Source organism: Ranitomeya imitator, chromosome 5, assembly GCF_032444005.1.
Source record: "Ranitomeya imitator isolate aRanImi1 chromosome 5, aRanImi1.pri, whole genome shotgun sequence".
Lineage (NCBI taxonomy): Eukaryota > Metazoa > Chordata > Amphibia > Anura > Dendrobatidae > Ranitomeya > Ranitomeya imitator.
This window is the reverse complement of record NC_091286.1, coordinates 214,275,983-214,295,520: the sequence shown is the minus strand read 5'-3', so window position 1 is coordinate 214,295,520 and position 19,538 is coordinate 214,275,983. Positions and strand designations below refer to the sequence as shown.

At 39.5% G+C, this 19,538-nt stretch overlaps 1 protein-coding gene across 2 annotated transcripts; it reads left to right on the top strand.

Moving 5' to 3' along the window:
* Positions 1-7,787: 7,787 nt before the first annotated feature.
* Positions 7,788-19,318, top strand: LOC138680624 (T-box transcription factor T-like). 2 transcript variants are annotated; one of them, XM_069767946.1, is made up of 8 exons: positions 7,788-7,993; positions 9,798-10,062; positions 10,933-11,067; positions 12,397-12,458; positions 12,560-12,621; positions 13,407-13,583; positions 14,034-14,166; positions 19,054-19,318. In XM_069767946.1, exons 1-8 carry the CDS (start codon positions 7,788-7,790, stop codon positions 19,316-19,318), a joined length of 1,305 nt encoding a protein of 434 aa, XP_069624047.1. The 2 variants fall into 2 exon arrangements, with proteins under 2 accessions (XP_069624047.1, XP_069624048.1); XM_069767947.1 differs by lacking the exon at positions 13,407-13,583.
* Positions 19,319-19,538: the final 220 nt, after the last annotated feature.

The window sequence follows — 19,538 nt, the reverse complement described above, 5'->3', positions numbered from 1 at the left end:
ATTTTAAATCTAAATAGTTCTCTTGTTAAGGGGAACCTGTCACATGGTTCATGCTGACCAAACCACGAGCAGCAGGAATCAGAGCCCGGTTCTATGAATGCAGTAGGGTATATTTTTTTCTGAAGCACCGCAGGATTTCAGGGAAACCATAACTTTAACCCCGTAACATCCAATGATGGACAGAGTCCGTCATTGGACGCCTCCCCCTCTTTGGTGCGGGCTCGGGCGAAGAGCACGCATCTTTTCCGACACATGACATCTGATCTGATCAGCTGAAATGTGCCCGGAACAGCCGCGGGTGGAATCGCTGCAGCCCTGCTCTATGTAGCAAAGGCGATTGGACAGGTGCAGCTTCTAGTCTCCCATGGAGACTATTGAAGCAAGTAAAAAGTAAAAAAAAAAGTTTAAAAAATATAAAAAAAAATAACAGTTAAAATTACCCCCCTTTCACCCCATTCAAAATAAAACAATATAAAAAATCTATCAGTCAAAATAAAACGATGAACCTGATCGCTAAACGACATAATGAGAAAAAAAAATCGAAAAGCCAAAATTATGTCTTTTTGGTCACTGCAACATTGCAATTAGTTGCAATTATGGGCGATCAAAAGATCGTATCTACTCCAAAATGGTATCAATAAAAACGTCAGATTGGAGATCAAAAAATATAAGCCCTCACCCAGCCCCAGATCACAAAAAATGGAGACGCTACGGATCTCGGAAAATGTTTTTTTTTACAAACTTTGGAATTTTTTGTCACAACTTAGATAAAAAAGAACCTAGACATGTTTGGTATTTGTGAACTCGTAATGACCTGGAGAATCATAATGGCATGTCAGCTTTAGCATTCAGGGAAGCTAGTAAAAAAGCCAAGTAAAAAACAACTGAGGAATTGCACTTTTTTTGTAATTTCACTGCACTTTTTTTTCCGTTTTCTGTTACACGACATGGCAAAACCAATGGTGTCGTTCAAAAGTACAACTTGTCCTGCAAAAAGCAAGCCCTCAGATGGCCATATTAACCAAAAAATAAAAAAGTTATGGCTCTGGAAATAAGGGGAGCAAAAAATGAAAATGCAAAACTAAAAATGCCCCTGGTCATTAAGGGGTTAAGGCCGGCTTCTCCCCACATTGCATAGTTGTCAGATCTCTTCCTTGTGTTTATATGGGGAGACACCTGTCAATGAACTGAATTAATTCAGAGAGAAGCAAGCCAGATGTGACAGCAGATTAGTCTAATCAATTTTATGGTCACTGGTCAGTTCTGTAAAGCACCACTCCAGCATCTTTTCTATTTCACCTCCAGGGAGGTATTACTAATGCATGTTCCCTGCCCCTTGTATTATACTTGTCAGGCGCCATCTTCAGCTCTTCCTGGCGTCACTCCGAGCTTGTCCTTCTTGTGACTGCGGCTCCTGACTGACCGGAAGTCAGAGGTGACAGTCACAAGCTCTCAGTGTAAGTCTATTGCGAGCCTCGTTCTGCTCTTATAGACTTACATTAAGAAGTGACCTCTGGCTCTCCCAATAAACACTGCAGCGATCTGGCAGGTCACAACCTGCAGAAGACCAGGGTCAATGGCGGTCGGATGTGCTCAGTTGCGGAGCAGAACACTACTGCTCTGTCAACTTTATAGTAGTCACGGCCGGGTACTGCAGATCCACCCCTTTCAATTTGAATAGAGGCAGATCGTGGACACTACAGATGAGTGAACTGTACTGATCTGCTCTGCAACCTTCAAGCATGCCAAGATCACACCCATCCTCAAAAAGCCCTCCCTCGACCCATCCTCTGTGTCTAGCTATCGCCCAATATCTCTTCTCCCTTATGCCTCCAAATTGCTGGAGCAACACGTCCATCTTGAACTGTCCTCCCACTTCTCCTCCTGCTCCCTCTTTGATCGGTTACAATCAGGCTTCCGTTCCCATCACTCAACTGAAACTGCCCTAACTAAAGTCACCAATGACCTACTAACTGCCAGGAGCAAGCGACACTACTCTGTCCTCCTTCTCCTGGACTTGTCTTCTGCCTTTGACACTGTAGACCACTCCCTTTTGCTACAAATCCTCTCATCCCTTGGCATCACAGACTTGGCCCTTTCCTGGATCTCGTCATATCTGACAGACCGAACATTCAGTGTCTCCCTCCCCCACACCACCTCCTCACTTCGCCCCTTGTCAGTCGGTGTTCCTCAAGGCTCTGTTCTAGGACCCCTACTCTTCTCCATCTACACTTTCGGCCTGGGACAGCTCATAGAATCCCACGGTATGCAGTACCATCTCTACGCTGACGACACGCAGATCTACCTCTCCGGACCTGACCTCTCCTCCTTGCTTACCAAAATCCCGCACTGTCTGTCTGCCATTTCAGCCTTCTTTTCTGCTCGCTTTCTACAACTGAACATGGACAAAACAGAATTCATCATCTTTCCCCCATCTCACTCTACCCCTCCACCAGACCTATCCATCAATGTCAATGGCTGCTCACTATCCCCAGTCCCACACGCCCGGTGCCTCGGGGTGATCCTCGACTCTGCCCTCTCTTTCAAGCCACATATCCAAGCCCTTGCCTCCTCCTGTCGTCTCAAACTCAAAAATATTTCCCGGATCCGTGCTTTCCTTGACCGCAACACTGCAAAAACGCTAGTGCATGCCCTTATCATCTCCCGCCTCGACTACTGCAACCTCCTACTCTCTGGACTCCCCTCTAGCACTCTGGCACCACTCCAATCCATCCTACACTCTGCTGCCCGACTAATCCACCTGTCCCCCCGCTATTCCCCAGCCTCTCCCCTGTGTCAAGCCCTTCACTGGCTTCCTATCGCCCAGAGACTCCAGTTCAAAACCCTCACACTGACATACAAAGCCATCCACAACCTGTCTCCTCCATACATCTGTGACATGGTCTCCCGGTACCTACCTACACGCGACCTCCGATCCTCCCAAGATCTCTTTCTCTACTCCCCTCTCATCTCTTCTTCCCATAACCGCATCCAAGACTTCTCCCGTGCTTCCCCCATACTCTGGAACTCTCTACCCCAACACATCAGACTTGCGCCTACCATAGAAACCTTCAAAAAGAACCTGAAGACTCATCTCTTCCGACAAGCCTACAGCCTGCAGTGATCCTCAACCTACTGAACAGCCGTACAGCCAGCTCTTCCCTCTCCTAGTGTATCCTCACCCACCCCCTGCAGACTGTGAGCCCTCGCGGGCAGGGTCCTCCCTCCTTATGTACTCGTGTGCCTTGTTATCTGCTCATGTTTAATGTATTTGTCTATATTTGCCCCGTATTCACATGTAAAGCGCCATGGAATAAATGGCGCTATAAAAATGTATAATAATAATAACAATAATAATAAATAACTAAACACATCCGGCTGTGGGAACAGTTGCTGATTGGCAAGAGTCGCACCCGCACTAATCTGGTATTGATAACCTAAGAATAGGGCATCAATATTAAAGTACTGGACAGTCCATTTACATTTCCCTGCTCTAGTGACATTTCACATATTGAGGTGGATTCTGTGCAGGAAATAGCATATGCCACATACAGAGTATCACCATTGAATAGGGTTACTTCACATAGAGATCTGCAGTATATCAAACTGCATGCCTGAGAATAGATCAAGTTGACAATTGCTCAATCTGTAAATATGTATTTATGTTATGTCTTTTGTAGGTTTGGTATGAAAAGGAGGGGGCCCAAGGAAATTTTCTTGCACAGGGGTCCACTACTGTCAAGGTCCGCCCCTGCAAGTACATTATGTCCAGCTCATCCTTCTGGAGACAAGCACCCATAAATTAGGCGTGCTGTCATCACTACAGAAATTCCAAAAATGAGGTTAAAGCACACTGGGGCTCAGAAGGGAAGGGGCACAAGGATTTGGGAGCGCAGAATTTGATACATTTCTTTTGATGTGTGAGGAGCCATTTTGTTTTTCTAGTGCCATTGTTAACGGATGGCAAACCTAAGTGGGAACTTGCTTTTTTGTGGATTGACTTGAAGCTTTTATTGGGATCACAAAATTGTGCTCTTTTATGCACGCCTTAAAAGACGGACATCGCCGGATCATAGGTCAAACAACATCCACAGTTCCTCCATGTGCCTCATTATAAGGTATCTTCCATCAGGGGTTCTGTCTGAATCACATATTTCAGAGATTTACATAGAAACCTCGGTGTAAGCGCTCAGCGTAGAGTGCAGGATAAATGTGATCCGAGCCTTACTGCGATCTTTGGGAGGCAGAATGAAAAAATCAACAGCAGGTGAAGAATTAGTTTTATTTATTTTTTATGCCGTTCCCCATGTGTTATGTGTGATTAAACAACTTTATTCTTCAGGTTGGTGCGATTACAGCAATACCAGATTTATATTGTTTTTTTTATGTTTGGCTGCTGTCACACAGTAAAAGACGCTTTTTATTGCAAAAACGCATCACCATATTTAGACAGCTATAATTTTTTCAGTCCACAGAGTCAAGTGAATGTTTGTTTTTTGCAAGGCAAATTGATACTTTTATTGGTATAATTTTTGGGGTAATTTTTTGATCAATTTCGATTCCAATTTTTGGGAGATAGAATGAATAAAAACCAGCAATTCAGGAATTGTTTTTTTTTTAATACCATTCCGAGTGTGGTAAAATTGATAAGGCTGCTGTATTCTTCAGGTCAGTACGATTACAGCGATACCCCATTTATATCTTTTTTTCTGTTTTGGCGCTTTTACACAATAAAAACTATTTTTATTGAAAAAAAATGAAAAATATTTTTTTACATCATTTTATTCAGCGAGCTAGAACTTTTTTTAATTTTTATGTTTCTGCTGATGGAGCTGTGTGATGGCTTGTTTTTTGCGGGACAAGATAATGTTTTCAGCCATACAATTTTTATATACATTCATCTTTTTTATTGCATTTTATTGCTCTTTTTGTTCGGCAGGATGATGATAAAGCATTGTTTTTTCCATCTTTTTTTTACGTTGTTCATTGAAGGACTTAACTAGTAGGACAATTTTAGAGAGTGGGTCATTCCGGACGCGGTGATACCAAACATGTGTACTTTTTTTTTCTTTTTAATAAATAAATGTATCTATTGGATTAATATTTTTTCTTTTTTTTTTGTTCTTTATTTGGTTTAATATAGATACCATGTTCCCCGAAGGCCCCCGCAGCCATCTTGTGGCCGGGGGTCACCATGAAGACCATCAACACGATCGCATCCCACTACCTGTGTAATGCTCCTCAATGTTGCTGTCACTATTGACAGTGGCATAAGAGGGGTTAAACACCTGCGATCAGTGCTAGCACCGATTGTGGGCATTGCTGCAGGGTGTCAGTTCTCACATAGAGACCATGAACATGTACTGCAGTTTGCGGGAACGCAGCTGCCGCAGTGCAGTACATGTATGGCGTATGTTGGGAAGGAGTTAAGGGCATAAAAATTAATTAAAAGCTTAAAAATTGCTACATTTAAAAAATTTCAAACAAATATCCAATATTTTCAGAAATAAACACAAGTTATATCGAATATATTTTACCACTATCATGAAATACAATATGTCAGGAAAAAACAATCTCAGAATCACTGGAATACTTTGAAGCATTCCAGAGTTATTACCTCATAAATTGACACTGGTCAGAATTGAAAACATTGGCCTGGTCATTTAAGCAAGAACAGGCTTTGGCGCGAAAGATTAAATAAAAAAATCTATACATATACGAAATATTTCAACAAAAATCAACATTGATCCAAATTAGATTGGAATCTAGAAAAACATATGTTGCTCAAGGAAAATAAATGGATACTTAGGCCCTGATTCATTAAGACTGGCATTTTGGCTTGCCAGTCTTAATAAGGTGTGTGCAGGAATAAGACGAGCCAAATTCATTCATTTGCCTCACCTTTATGCACCTCTCCAGAAATGTTACTCCAGTCAAATACTCGGGTAATATATCTGGTGTAAGAAAGCCCTCCACCATTGATAAATTTGACAAGTGGGCGTAGCCATGCCCAGTCTCTTCCTGGCTCCTCCCCAGTTCCGCTCATTTTTGGGGAACTGCTTGAGACTAGCATGAAAATGCTGACATATGTAATTCAACAGTGATGTGGCCAAATGTGATTTGTCGCTTTTCAATGCTACCGCGTCTTACGGCATGTTTACACGTTGCATTTTTGTAGCTTTTCTGCTGCGTATTTTACATAGTCTATTTGGTGCCATACAATTAGACGCATTTTATAGTACCAGCATAAACTATTTTCATAAATAAATTCTTATTTTTTATATCTCATAGACACACTGTGGTTCTTTTTTCTGCGCATATTTTAAACACTTCTGTGCACTTGTCGATTCTTTCAGTTAAAAGTAATAGGTGACTAATGCAAATAAAAACGGTGATAAAAGTGCACATAAAATTTTTACAAATACGCACATATTGTACGCAGTATTTTTCCTTCCACCACACTGGTTTTTGTCCAATAAAAACTCTGTAAAAACACAATGTGTGAGCCCTTAAGGTTGTCAAATTGCACGGTGGCAAAGTAGCAAGATAAATGCTGGCATGAGCCCTGAGTACAGTTGTATCTGCTGAGGCATTGCCTTACATACTAATAAAGACACCAATTGTGTGAAGTTGGGCACCAGTTTCCCTTTTTATTTGCTGATAACTCACAAAAGAAAACATTCAATTAATAACATTGTCTTAAGCAATTACTCTTTTTGCACCTCATGTGAACATTCTCAATGCAGCTTTACAAGCACATTTCAGATTTTGGAAAATCTTCTAGAAAAATGGCATGAGACAGTTTTTAAACATGTTACATATCCTAAAACCTACACATTTTCTCATCACACGCACACTGTTAAAAATAACAAATTGTCACTGCAGCAATTTACACACTGAGCCAAAATTGAAAATCAAGCGCATATTAAAGCACATGAAACCACCAGTAAAGTTAGAGGTGGTCTTTAATTAAGTGTAACTGGACAAGACAACTTATTGAAGCTAACGTCACCTATAGAATAAACTGGTGATCCTTACTGTTCCTGCAATCAGAGATGTTAGACTTAAATTAAGCCTCGCTTTCCAATCTGATTAATACCTAAAGTTCAAGATTTATTTCTTTACTTCTTTATCATTCATCAGTCTCTTGCTCATCTTTTTGTCTGATGTTTCTCACATCTAATATCTACCGATATATCTATTGCAAATCTATCTGTATATGCCAGGTATAAAAAGTCATTTACTCATCTCGTCTTTTAGATTGGGTCTTGTTAGCTTATTAAGTCCCTGATTTCCAAGATTTCACATAGCTTTTTTTTGTCCCTTTCAATGACTTAAGGAAAAGGAAGAGCATTATTTCCTGTTTTTTCCCCAGGTGTCAGAAGAGTGCAGGCATCCATTCACCTAGACACCTCTGCCAGATTTAAAATTGTAATTCTTAATTCTCCCAGGTGTTAAATCCTAATGAAGGCTATTACACTGAAAGAAAGTTATGGTGGCTAGTGACCCACCTCTTCCTCGTGGCACCTGTGCTTCTCCTTGTAGGTGCAAACAGTTAGATATTTACATACACTTTCTCTTAATCTCATGGGTAATCAATTGAGTGAGATGTTGAAGTCACCAATCATAAAAGACATAGACCAAGATCAAAAGGAACCCTACACCAATCCTGGCAATCTCTGTGGGGCAATTGATGACCTCAGTGGTATGTCAGTGTGACTACAGGCTCAGCAAACCTACGTACACTCAGAACTTTGGCAGGCGCTAGAGAGTGTGATCCGAAAACCATGAGTACTAGTGGCACTGAAAACTTTCCTAAAGGTTTACCATGCAGGACTGATCATCTACTTACTGCAGTAGAACATGAGCTTCAAGCTGGTAGTGAGAAAGGAGACCCTACAGAAAGAGAACTCAAAGTTACCTTGGAGGAAACTGACTTATGGAAACGTTTTAAAGAGCTGACAAACGAAATGATAGTCACCAAAAATGGCAGGTAAGTGTACGCTACAGAAGTATACATAATTATCATCGGTAAGCAACAGAATTATTAAGACATCGTTCCAAGACACAAACAAGACTATGACTTATTCACGACAGTCTTTCGTTCATGGCATTGCATGAAGTTATACAATAGTATTTCCCATGTAAGGATCAAGATAATAGAATATATATATATATATATATATATATATATATAGTCATGAATTATTTGATATACTAAATATTTAATGTTACTTATTATTCAAAAACAATTTCTAATGTCACCTTATATATGTTCTTTCACTTTCCTTTCTGGATGATCACCTCCTCCTTGAAAAATTCAGTTTTTAGTTTTGTTGAAATATTATCTTGCATTGCTAGCTAATAATATTTAACATTTAAACCATATTTTATAATTATGGTTTATGCAATCCCTCATCATGTGATGGTTTCTGCAAGAAGAGAGAAGACAGTACAAAAAATGCAGTTATCCAAAAGCCGACAAATCTCACTTTATACATTGGGAAGGGTCCAGCATTAAATAGATAGTTGGGTTTCCATAAATTTATTTACGCCAATATATATGCCAATATATGCCATTTTATATATATATATATATACATATATATATATATATATATACACATATATATATATATATATATATATATATACACGTCAATTTTGTATTGTAGTACAGAAAAAAATGGAACTACTGCACTTTCAGTGATTTTGTTATTGTTGTCGGTGGCTTCTCTTTTTTGCATTTCACCTTTGGAAAATGTGATTTATAATTAATATTTTAATAAATATGGTTAATGAAATTGATAGTCTATACAAAATAATTAAAAAACACTTTTCTGGGAATGCAGTGATGTACTCATGTAAGATATTGACCAAATACTGAATGTGTGAACATGGCCTAAAGGCCCCGTCACACATAGCGAGATCGCTAGCGAGATCGCTGCTGAGTCACAAGTTTTGTGACGCAACAGCGATCTCAGTAGCGATCTCGCTATGTGTGACACGTACCAGCGATCAGGCCCCTGCTGTGAGATCGCTGGTCGTGTCGGAATGGCCTGGGCCATTTTTTGATCGTTGAGGTCCCGCTGACATCGCTGAATCGGCGTGTGTGACGCCGATTCAGCGATGTCTTCGCTGGTAACCAGGGTAAACATCGGGTAACTAAGCGCAGGGCGGCGCTTAGTAACCCGATGTTTACCCTGGTTACCATCCTAAAAGTAAAAAAACAAACGCTACATACTTACCTATCGCTGTCTGTCCTCGGCGCTCTGCTTCTCTGGTCTGGCTGTAAGCGCCGGTCAGCCGGAAAGCAGAGCGGTGACGTCACCGCTCTGCTTTCCGGCCGCTGTGCTCACAGCCAGACCAGAGAAGCAGAGCGCCGAGGACAGACAGCGATAGGTAAGTATGTAGCGTTTTTTTTTTTTTTACTTTAACGATGGTAACCAGGGTAAACATCGGGTTACTAAGCGCGGCCCTGCGCTTAGTTACCCGATGTTTACCCTGGTTACCGGGGACCTCGGGATCGTTGGTCGCTGGAGAGCGGTCTGTGTGACAGCTCTCCAGCGACCAAACAGCGACGCTGCAGCGATCCGGATCGTTGTCGGTATCGCTGCAGTGTCGCTATGTGTGACGGGGCCTTAAGAGTTATAAAAATTGCAGGACTCAGGGACTGCTGACTACAAACGTTTCAGGTGATCTTGTTAAGATCTCGGTTGTTCTCGTGCTCTCTCTCTCTCTCTCTCTCTACATTTTATCCTACTGATATTTTTATATCTTCTATTGCTTTGCTTCAGGAGAATGTTCCCAGTTTTAAAAATTAGTGTCTCTGGTCTGGACCCAAATGCTATGTACTCCTTCTTGATGGATTTTGTGACTGCTGATAACAACCGGTGGAAATATGTAAATGGAGAATGGGTGCCGGGCGGTAAACCTGAGCCACAGGCCCCAAGCTGCGTCTATATTCACCCAGATTCTCCCAACTTTGGAGCCCACTGGATGAAAGCGCCTGTTTCTTTCAGTAAAGTGAAATTGACAAATAAAATGAATGGGGAAGGCCAGGTAAAATATATATATCATGTATATATGGTTGTTATTTTTTCATAAAAATAAATAGTAAAAAAATATACAGTAATTAATTACTAAATGATTGAATAAATGCTATATATGATAATCTAAAGTTTGATATATCATTTATCTTACATTTTTATCTTTGCTATGTTTTCATTTTATTATTTATTACTTAATATTACAAATAGATCCTTACTTCTTCAATCTGTATACTTTGGTCTTAAAAATCATTGCACCACGGTTTATTGGAAGTTAGGAGAATAAATATGCAGAGATACATATAGAGTTGTAATGTGACTGAGTTTGTAAAATGATATAACCTATGAATTAATGGTATCACATGGATTTTTTAAATTTTAGGACGATATATATATATATATATATACAGTAATATGCAGTATTATTATTACCGTATTTATTTATAGAGCACCAATGATTCCATGGCGCTGTACATGAGAAGGGGTTACATACAAATTACAGACATTGCTTGCAGTAAGCAAACTAACAATTACAGACTGATACAGAGGGGCGAGGGCCCTGCCCTTGCGCTTGCGGGCTTACATTTTACAGGATGGTGGGTATATAAATATATATACACACACTGGCCTATTTATATATATATATATATATATATATATATATATATATTTATATATATATATATATTGTGTATATAAAGTGTATACACACAGTACATAAAAGGCAAATGATCGCAATATATATGCCAATTTTTTTTTACTTTTATGAAACTGGAACTTCTGTGAAGGATATGACCAGTCAATAATTTTAGTAAGAATCATATTGGGTGAGTGTGTATGCTAACATCCTAAATATGCAACAATGTTGTATCTTGTATTTCAGATTATGTTGAATTCCTTGCATAAATATGAGCCCAGAATTCATATAGTACGTGTTGGAGGACCACAGAAAATGATCACCAGCCATTCATTTCCAGAAACACAATTTATTGCTGTAACAGCATACCAGAATGAAGAGGTGTGCATAGCCTTATATCTGTATTACAATATATTCCATGCATTTCTTTTACAAATCCCATTAGTGTATTGAACATTTGCTAAAAATTATATTTTTTTTCTTCCAGTGATTGGTTGCTCATTTTGATCAATTCTTTGTTAAAAAAAAACTACTTCCCACTAAGAAAATGCAACATTAGTGTGTAAGATGTACACTAAGAGCTGTTTGTCTGGCCATATCTTTTGTAAGAGTTTTTGAGAAAAAAAAATGTCAAAAGAAGCCATGAGATTACTTACAGTTCTTCACTCTGATGGTGTAGTTTATGAGAAGCTACACCCCTAAATCCTCACCTACTTCTGAAAATTCACACATATGTGCTGGGAAAACAGACATCTCACCATAATAATTTTTCCACCTTAGACATTCATTTAGTAGTTCTATTCTCCTCATTTCAGATGTTAAAAAATCCTCATCATTTATGTTTGTGTAATTCTTGGAATTTATTGTATTAAGAATTCTAACTTGACGTAGATGTATGAAATTAGAAAAAAAATGACTGCAGTTGTGTCTAGCAACTACACTTACCAGAATGGAGCTAAACTGCAATACCAGGCACAGTCTAAGGACAAAAGTGGCACAGTTTCAAGGAAAAATTAAAACATCGGGCCCGATCTATCAAGACTGGCGTTGTTCACGATGATCTTCATGAGATGTTCTGGAATTAAAATCTCCTGATTCATGAAGACGCGTAAGCCTGTCCATGAGCCAGGAGCAGCGGATCCTATTCCCGCCTCTGCTTGAGTAAGAGTTGTACCGTAACAAACAATGCCGCTTGTCATAAATTTGAAGAGCTGTGGTCGTCAGGCACCCATACCACCCCAGCTCCACTTATCTTGTCTGAACTGGCAGAAACTGGCATGAGAACATAAAACATGGCAAAATTTTGACACAACTCTGAGTTGCACCTACATTTTGTGACTTTTCAAAACTTTTACTCCAAAATTCTGCCAAGAAAGCTTGATGAATCAGGCTTATTGGCTTCTTACATCTCATTTATCATGCATTAAAAAGTCAATTACTACAAACGATTTTCTTTCTTTTTTTCCCCCCAAAATAGCACTTGGCTGACCAACAACTTTTTGAGAACGAGTCAGAAAGACAGTCAGGTGATCTCTTTCAGCCAATCAACAAAAATATATGCTGTTAAATAGGCATCCTTATGACCCCGCATTGGTAGAGGAACTATTAAATCTATTAAATTAAATTATAAAAACGTGAAGAAAAAAGCATAACCAATATTCTTACCAATATTTAGATGATGAAGAAAATGCATTTGTTGTTTTTTTCCAGATAACAGCCCTGAAAATCAAGCACAATCCATTTGCCAAGGCTTTCCTTGACGCAAAAGAAAGGTTAGTGAATAGTGAATCATACCTCTGATTCTACAGATATTAAAGTCATTTCAATAAAATGCGTAAAACCATTAATTCAGTATTTGTTTGGAATTTGACAGGAGCGATCACAAAGATTTCATTGATGATGGAGAAAGCAATCAGCAATCTGGATATACTCAATGTAAGAAGTAATACTATATTTTAAATATTGCACATGGTAAACAATTCCTGATATGTCTTCAATAACAGAAGCCAAACATAACCTGCAGGTAATAGTAAAATTTAATAAATTGTTCCACAGGATCATAAAGTTTTATGGGCCATGCTAACTGAGATTTTGGCAGAACCTTCCATTAATGTAATGTCGATGATATAGTATGGTCATGGGAAAAGAAATGTTTTTTAAAGGGGTTGGCAGGTCAACTGCATAAAAAAAAACAATATAGTTATATAATATAAGAAAATAAGTAATATTTACCTTATAATTTCCTGACACATCCGTTCCATCAATTCTTGGGTTCCTCGTCATTTCCTGTACCTCCAGCGCTATCTGGGTGGACATGTGACTTCTGAGCCAATTACTAGTCAAAGTGTTGACCAACAGTGAATGACTTAGCAGTCACAAGTCCATCCAAGTGGATCAGTGAAAAAAAAGACTGACTGGAGAGCAGTAACGTGAGGGAGCAGAAGCATCAGTAAATCTAAAAATAAGTTATTATTTTATCATTACTTTACACCTTCTGGAACGTTTGGTTTCTTTTTATTTTAAATGAAAGAGCAACCTTACCACCCAATCATCAGTTTTCTCCAGGAAACTTGTGCTTATATTAATTTATATTGGAAAAAACACACATTTGGTAGACAGTTATCTTATTTCTAAGGCCACCTTTGCAGGGAATTTCCTCATAACTGCATTTTTCTAATTACGTTACAGCAATGTCATTGTGTGTTTGCTGTGTCTTCCAGTGGGCAGTTGGTTGATTCCCAGTTCCAGCTCACTCTGCTCTTCTACCAACCACCATTCCCAGTTTGGAACTCCATTACCTCTTACATCAGCTCATGGTTGTGAACGATATACCACACTGAGGAATCACAGAGCCTCGCCGTATCCAAGTCCATATACTCACAGAAATACTTCTCCTCGTAAGTAACATTTTTGTTTCTGGAAAAATAAATATCTTTGATTTGTAGCAATGGTATCATTTCGTTCATAAAATCGTTAAAGCACAATAGCATAGCATCAGGGGACTAATTCATGAAAATTAGGTGTCTAAGTGGCATCAATATAACTGGAAAGGGAAAAAGATTTTTAACATGGAAAAAACTTTTATTAACTTTTTTTGTACATTTCTATTGAAAATAGATATATTTATTTAATCGCAGAACCACAACAAATGAGTACAGAAGGAGGATGAGAACTCAGAAGAGATGAATGAGCATGGAAAGGAAATATACACATATACACATACAGGCAGTTACTCACTACTGGTTGTCAGAAGCACCTAGTCAGCAAATACAGACAAGAAAATGAGTTGTGATTTATTTTGTTATAACTGCATTCTAATCAGTTTTTTTATTACTATTATTCCTCAGCAAGTTACACAGAGAATTCATCAGCATGCCTTCCCGTATTTCAGTCAAACGAGCATTGGCCTGGCTTACAAATGCAAACTCACAACGGAATGTTATCACTAAACCACGCAAATGGCACTCCATCTACTTCATGGTATGTCTTAAGATGTTTTCAATAACGTAGGATGAACATTACCTACTGGTAATGGTAAAAGTTCATGAATTGTGCAGAATCATGTACATAAGTTTGTTGGCCACACTAAGTGAGACTATGGCAGAACTTTCCATTAATTCAATGTCAATGGTATGTTATAGTCATGGAAAAAGAGTGATGATTTCTAAAGAGGTTAGCAGATCACCTAAATTTAATAATATAATCAAAATGTAATAATATGAAAAAAGAAGTTAATACTTACCTTGCTAATCCCCTGCCACTCCTGTTTCATCACCTCCCTAGATCTCTCATCAGCATCTACACCTTCAGCTCTATCTGGGTGGATGTGTAACTTCAGAAAAAAAATTACTAGCCACAGTGGTGTCAAATACAGGGAATGACTTAGTAGTCACATGTCCATCCAGGTGGAACACCGAGAACAGAGACTGGTGGGAGTTCAGTAAAGCGAGGGAGCAGGAGAGGCAGAAAATCTGAAAGCTAAGTTATTCTTTTCTCATTATTTTTCACCATCATGATCATTTGGTGACAGGACCACCCTGTTTCACAATCATGGGTTGTGTTCAGGAGACTTAGTGACCTTTTTAGGCAAGAGATATTTTCATGTTCCTTAGTGGAGTGTTAATATTGAAGGAATATTTACAAGTTGGAATATAAGTGTGATAGGTAATAGTTATTAATAAAGTACAATAGAAAAGGGCTTTTGGGTACCTAAAGACTGTAATTATATCTTTTAGTATAAGATGAAAGTTATTTTTTATTTAAAAATAATTTGTCAACAGTTTTATGCTTCCCCATGTGAGGGCAGAATAAACTAGGAACAAAGACTAATTCTAATGCTTGGCACTTACTGGGCTTCTTTCTGCAGTTTTGACAAAACAAGTCTTTATATGTTGAAGCTCTCCTGGAGCTATCGTTGATGAACAGCTTCTCCTGTACAGTGTTCAATATTTAAGATCTCTGGCTCATCACCACTGATTGATAGGGTTGAGCGACTTTTACTTTTATAGGATCGGGTCGGGTTTTACGAAACCAGACTTTTTCAAAAGTCGGGTCGAGTGAAATCGGCCGATCCTATAAAAAAGTCGGGGTCGGCCGAAACACGAAACCCAATGCAGTGCATTGGGTTTCCAATGGTTCCCAGGGTCTGAAGGAGAGGAAACTCTCCTTCAGGCCCTGGGATCCATATTTAAGTGTAAAATAAACAATTAAAATAAAAAATATTGCTTTACTCACCCTCTGACGCACCCTGGTACTAACCGGCAGCCTTCCTTCCTTAGAATCAGCGCGTGAAGGGCCTTAGATGACGTCGCGGCTTGTGATTGGTCGCGCGACCGCCCATGTGACCGCTCGCGCGACCAATCACAAGCCGCGACGTCACCGAAGGTCCTTCAAGCGCTGATTCTTAGGAAGGAAGGCTGCCGGAAAGAAGCAGGGCGCGTCCGAGGGTGAGTATATACCTAATAGGTATATATTTAAGATCTCTGGCTCATCACCACTGATTGATAGGGTTGAGCGACTTTTACTTTTATAGGATCGGGTCGGGTTACCAAATAGGTATATACTCACCCTCGGACGCGCCCTGCTTCTTTCCGGCAGCCTTCCTTCCTAAGAATCAGCGCTTGAAGGACCTTCGGTGACGTCGCGGCTTGTGATTGGTCGCGCGAGCGGTCACATGGGCGGTCGCGCGACCAATCACAAGCCGCGACGTCATCTAAGGCCCTTCACGCGCTGATTCTAAGGAAGGAAGGCTGCCGGTTAGTACCAGGGCGCGTCAGAGGGTGAGTATAGCAATATTTTTTATTTTAATTCTTTATTTTACACTTAAATATGGATTCCGATACCGATTTCCGATATTGCAAACATATCGGAACTCGGTATCAGAATTCTGATACCAGATTCAGAAGATCGCCGACCTCATGGCCGACCCCACACAGGGGTCGGGTCGGGTTTCATGAAACCCGACTTTCCCAAAAGTCGGCGACTTCTGAAAATGGCCGACCCGTTTCGCTCAACCCTACTGATTGACATACAGGTGCTTCTCACAAAATCAAAAAGTATATTTATTTCAGTTCTTCAATGCAAAAATAGAAACTCATTTATTATATAGAGTCATTACAAACAGAGTGATCTATTTCTAGCGTTTATTTCTGTTAGTGTTAATGATTATGGCTAATAGCCAATGAAAACCCAAAAGTCATTATCTCAGTAAATTAGAATAATTAACAAAAAACACCTGCAACAGTTTCCTAAGCATTTAAAAAGGTCCCTCAGTCTGTTTTAGTAGGCTCCACAATCATGGGGAAGACTGCTGTCTTGACAGATGTCCAGAAGGCAGTCATTGACACACTCCACAAGGAGGGTAAGCCACAACGGTCATTACCAAAGCTTTTTTAGTAGCTGGATGTTCACAGAGTGCTGTATCCAGGCATATTAATGGAAAGTTGAGTGGAAGGCAAAAGTGTGGTAGAAAAAGGTGCACAAGCAATCTGGATAACCGCAGCCTTGAAAGGATTGTTAAGAAAAGACCATTCAAAAATTTGCGGGAGATTCACAAGAAGTGGACTGCTGCTGGAGTCATTGCTTCAAAAGCCATCACATACACAGAGGGATCCAGGACATGGGCTACAAGTGTCGCATTCCTTGTGTCAAGCTACTCATGACCAATAGACAATGCTAGAAGCGTCTTACCTGGGCCAAGGAGAAAAACAACTGGACTGTTGCTCAGTGTACCAAGGAGTTGTTTTCAGATGAAAGTAAATTTTGCATTTCATTTGGAAGTCAAGGTCCTAGAGTCTGGAGGAAGAGTGGAGAGGCACACAATCCAAGCTGCTTGAGGTCTAGTGTGAAGTTTCCACAATCAGTGATGGTTTGGGGAGCCATGTCATCTGCTGGTGTAGGTCCACTGTGTTTTATCAAGACCAAAGTCAGCGCAGCCGTCTACCTGGAAATTTTAGACTACTTCATGCTTCCCTCTGCCAACATGCTTTTTAGAGATGGAAATTTCATTCTCCAGCAGGACTTGGCACCTGTCCACACTGCCAAAAGTACCAATACCTGGTTTAAAAACAACAGTATCACTGTGCGTGATTGGCCAGTAACCCCATAGAGAATCTATAGGGTATTGTCAAGAGGAAGATGAGAGACACCAGGCCCCACATTGCAGAACGCTATCAAAGCAACCAAGGCTTCCATAACACCTCAGCAGTGGTACAGGCCGATCACTTCCATGCCACACCACATTGATACAGTAATTGATGCAAAAGGAGCCTGACCAAGTATTGAATGCATTTACTGAACATACATTTCACTAGGCCAACATTTTGGATTTTAAAATCATTTTTCAAGCTGGTGTTATAAAGTATTCTAATTTACTGAAATAATGACTGTTGGGTTTTCATTGGCTGTAAGCCAATCATCAACATTAACAGAAATAAAATCTTGACATAGATCATTCTGTCTGTAATGTCTGTATATAATATATGAGTTTCACTTTTTGTATTGAAGAACTGAAATAAATTTACATTTTGATGATATTCTAATTTTGTGAGAAGCACCTATATTTCTGCTTATATACAGTGTAAGGGCTCGTGCACATTGCCTATTATCTCAGATGAATGCTTTTTGTGGTTTTCACAGATAGCACTCAGACCTATGATATTCTATTGGGCTGTGCGTGTCTGATTTTTTCCTTGTATCGAGTCGTCCGAGGAAAAGGTTGGAGACATGTCCAAATTTGATCCAAGTGTCAAATAAAAAAATCAGAAATGCGAGTCTGTTTGTTCACGAAAAACATCGGACCTCACTCAGTTGACATCTGATTGTGGTCCAATTTTCACAGACTGACAGAATGGGGGAGGTGGAAAAACTTTCCTTTCATTTTCTCTACACATCCGAGAAAAACTGATGTCACGCTGATCAAACTCTGATCAGAGTCTGATCAGAATAATTGGACTGTTTTTTCAGATGAAGAGAAAAACAGTTGTGTGCACCGACCATAAGTAAAAGCCATCACTCAATGTGTAGGTGGGGTAAAGCAGAGCTCATCATTGAGAAGACTAGCAGATAAAACAGTGATATTTTCAAATCTACAGTGCCGGGTAAGTAACAACAAACCTTAGGGTCTCTTCCCTTATTTTATGCTGCCCTCAATTGGGACGCATAAAACTGATGACACTCTCTTTAATTATGATTGATTTGCATTGATTCTAGAAAACCATAGTAGCACATAGGAAAAAGGCGGTTTATTGAATCACAGTGGCTTAGTGGTTAGTGCTGTTGCTTTGTAGCATTGGGGTCCTGGGTTTATATCCCACCAGGGACAACATCTGCAAGGAGTTTGTATGTCTCCTTGTTTGCATGGGTTTCCTCTGGGTTCTCTGGTTTGCTCCCACACTCCAAAGACAGATAGGGAAGTAGATTGTGAGCCCCATCGGGGACAGTGATATTGATGTCTGTAAAGCGCTGGGGTATATGACTTTGCTATATAAGGAAAGCATAATAATAGAATAATCATGGGTTTCCTACAAATTGCAATTATGACACCTCCTTCTCTTATTTCCCCCTCTGCAACATATTTTAAGTAAAAAAAGTATTATATATTTATACAGAGGCTGGGGAAGGTCATCATTGTTTCTGGAGGATTTCATGATCAAGTTGAAAGGTAGTTGCTATTAGTTACCTAGAACTTCTATCTGCATATAAGGCAGTTGTTAATTATGTAGTAATAGTAAACCTATTGACATCAAATCTCACATGATAGCAGGTATAGATAGATGAATCATACCAAGCAATGACATCAATTTTTCTCTGTCTTACACTTAATGTGCACCATATTAGCAAATAACACTTTTCATTCTTTTTTTGCAGCCAATATCCAAGCTTATGGTCTGTGACCAACAGTACTATTGGTTCATTGACACAAGCTGGAGGAATTGCTAATGGCCTGGGATCTCAGTACATAAGAAGTTCTTCCACTCACTACACGCCATACAATCAAATAGTACCTTCACCCTCTCTGGGCTCTCCTTTGTATGATGGTGGAAGCACAGACATGGAAGACAATCAGTATGATATTTCAGCACATGACCGAATGGCACCATCATGGGCACCCATGACCCCACCCTCATTGTAAATGCAAAGGACGTTTAATTTTATGGACTCTGAAAATGTTTAATCGATGTTGGCTGTTATGAACATTTTACTCTTACTAACATACTGATTCAATGTTAAAGCAGTTGCAGAAAGAAAAGAAAGAGTACCATTTCTTAAGAAAATGCACTGCAAACTTCAAGGTGTAAGGAATATTTGACAGGCATAATATATAAAATGCAAAACAGATCTTTTGCAATAAT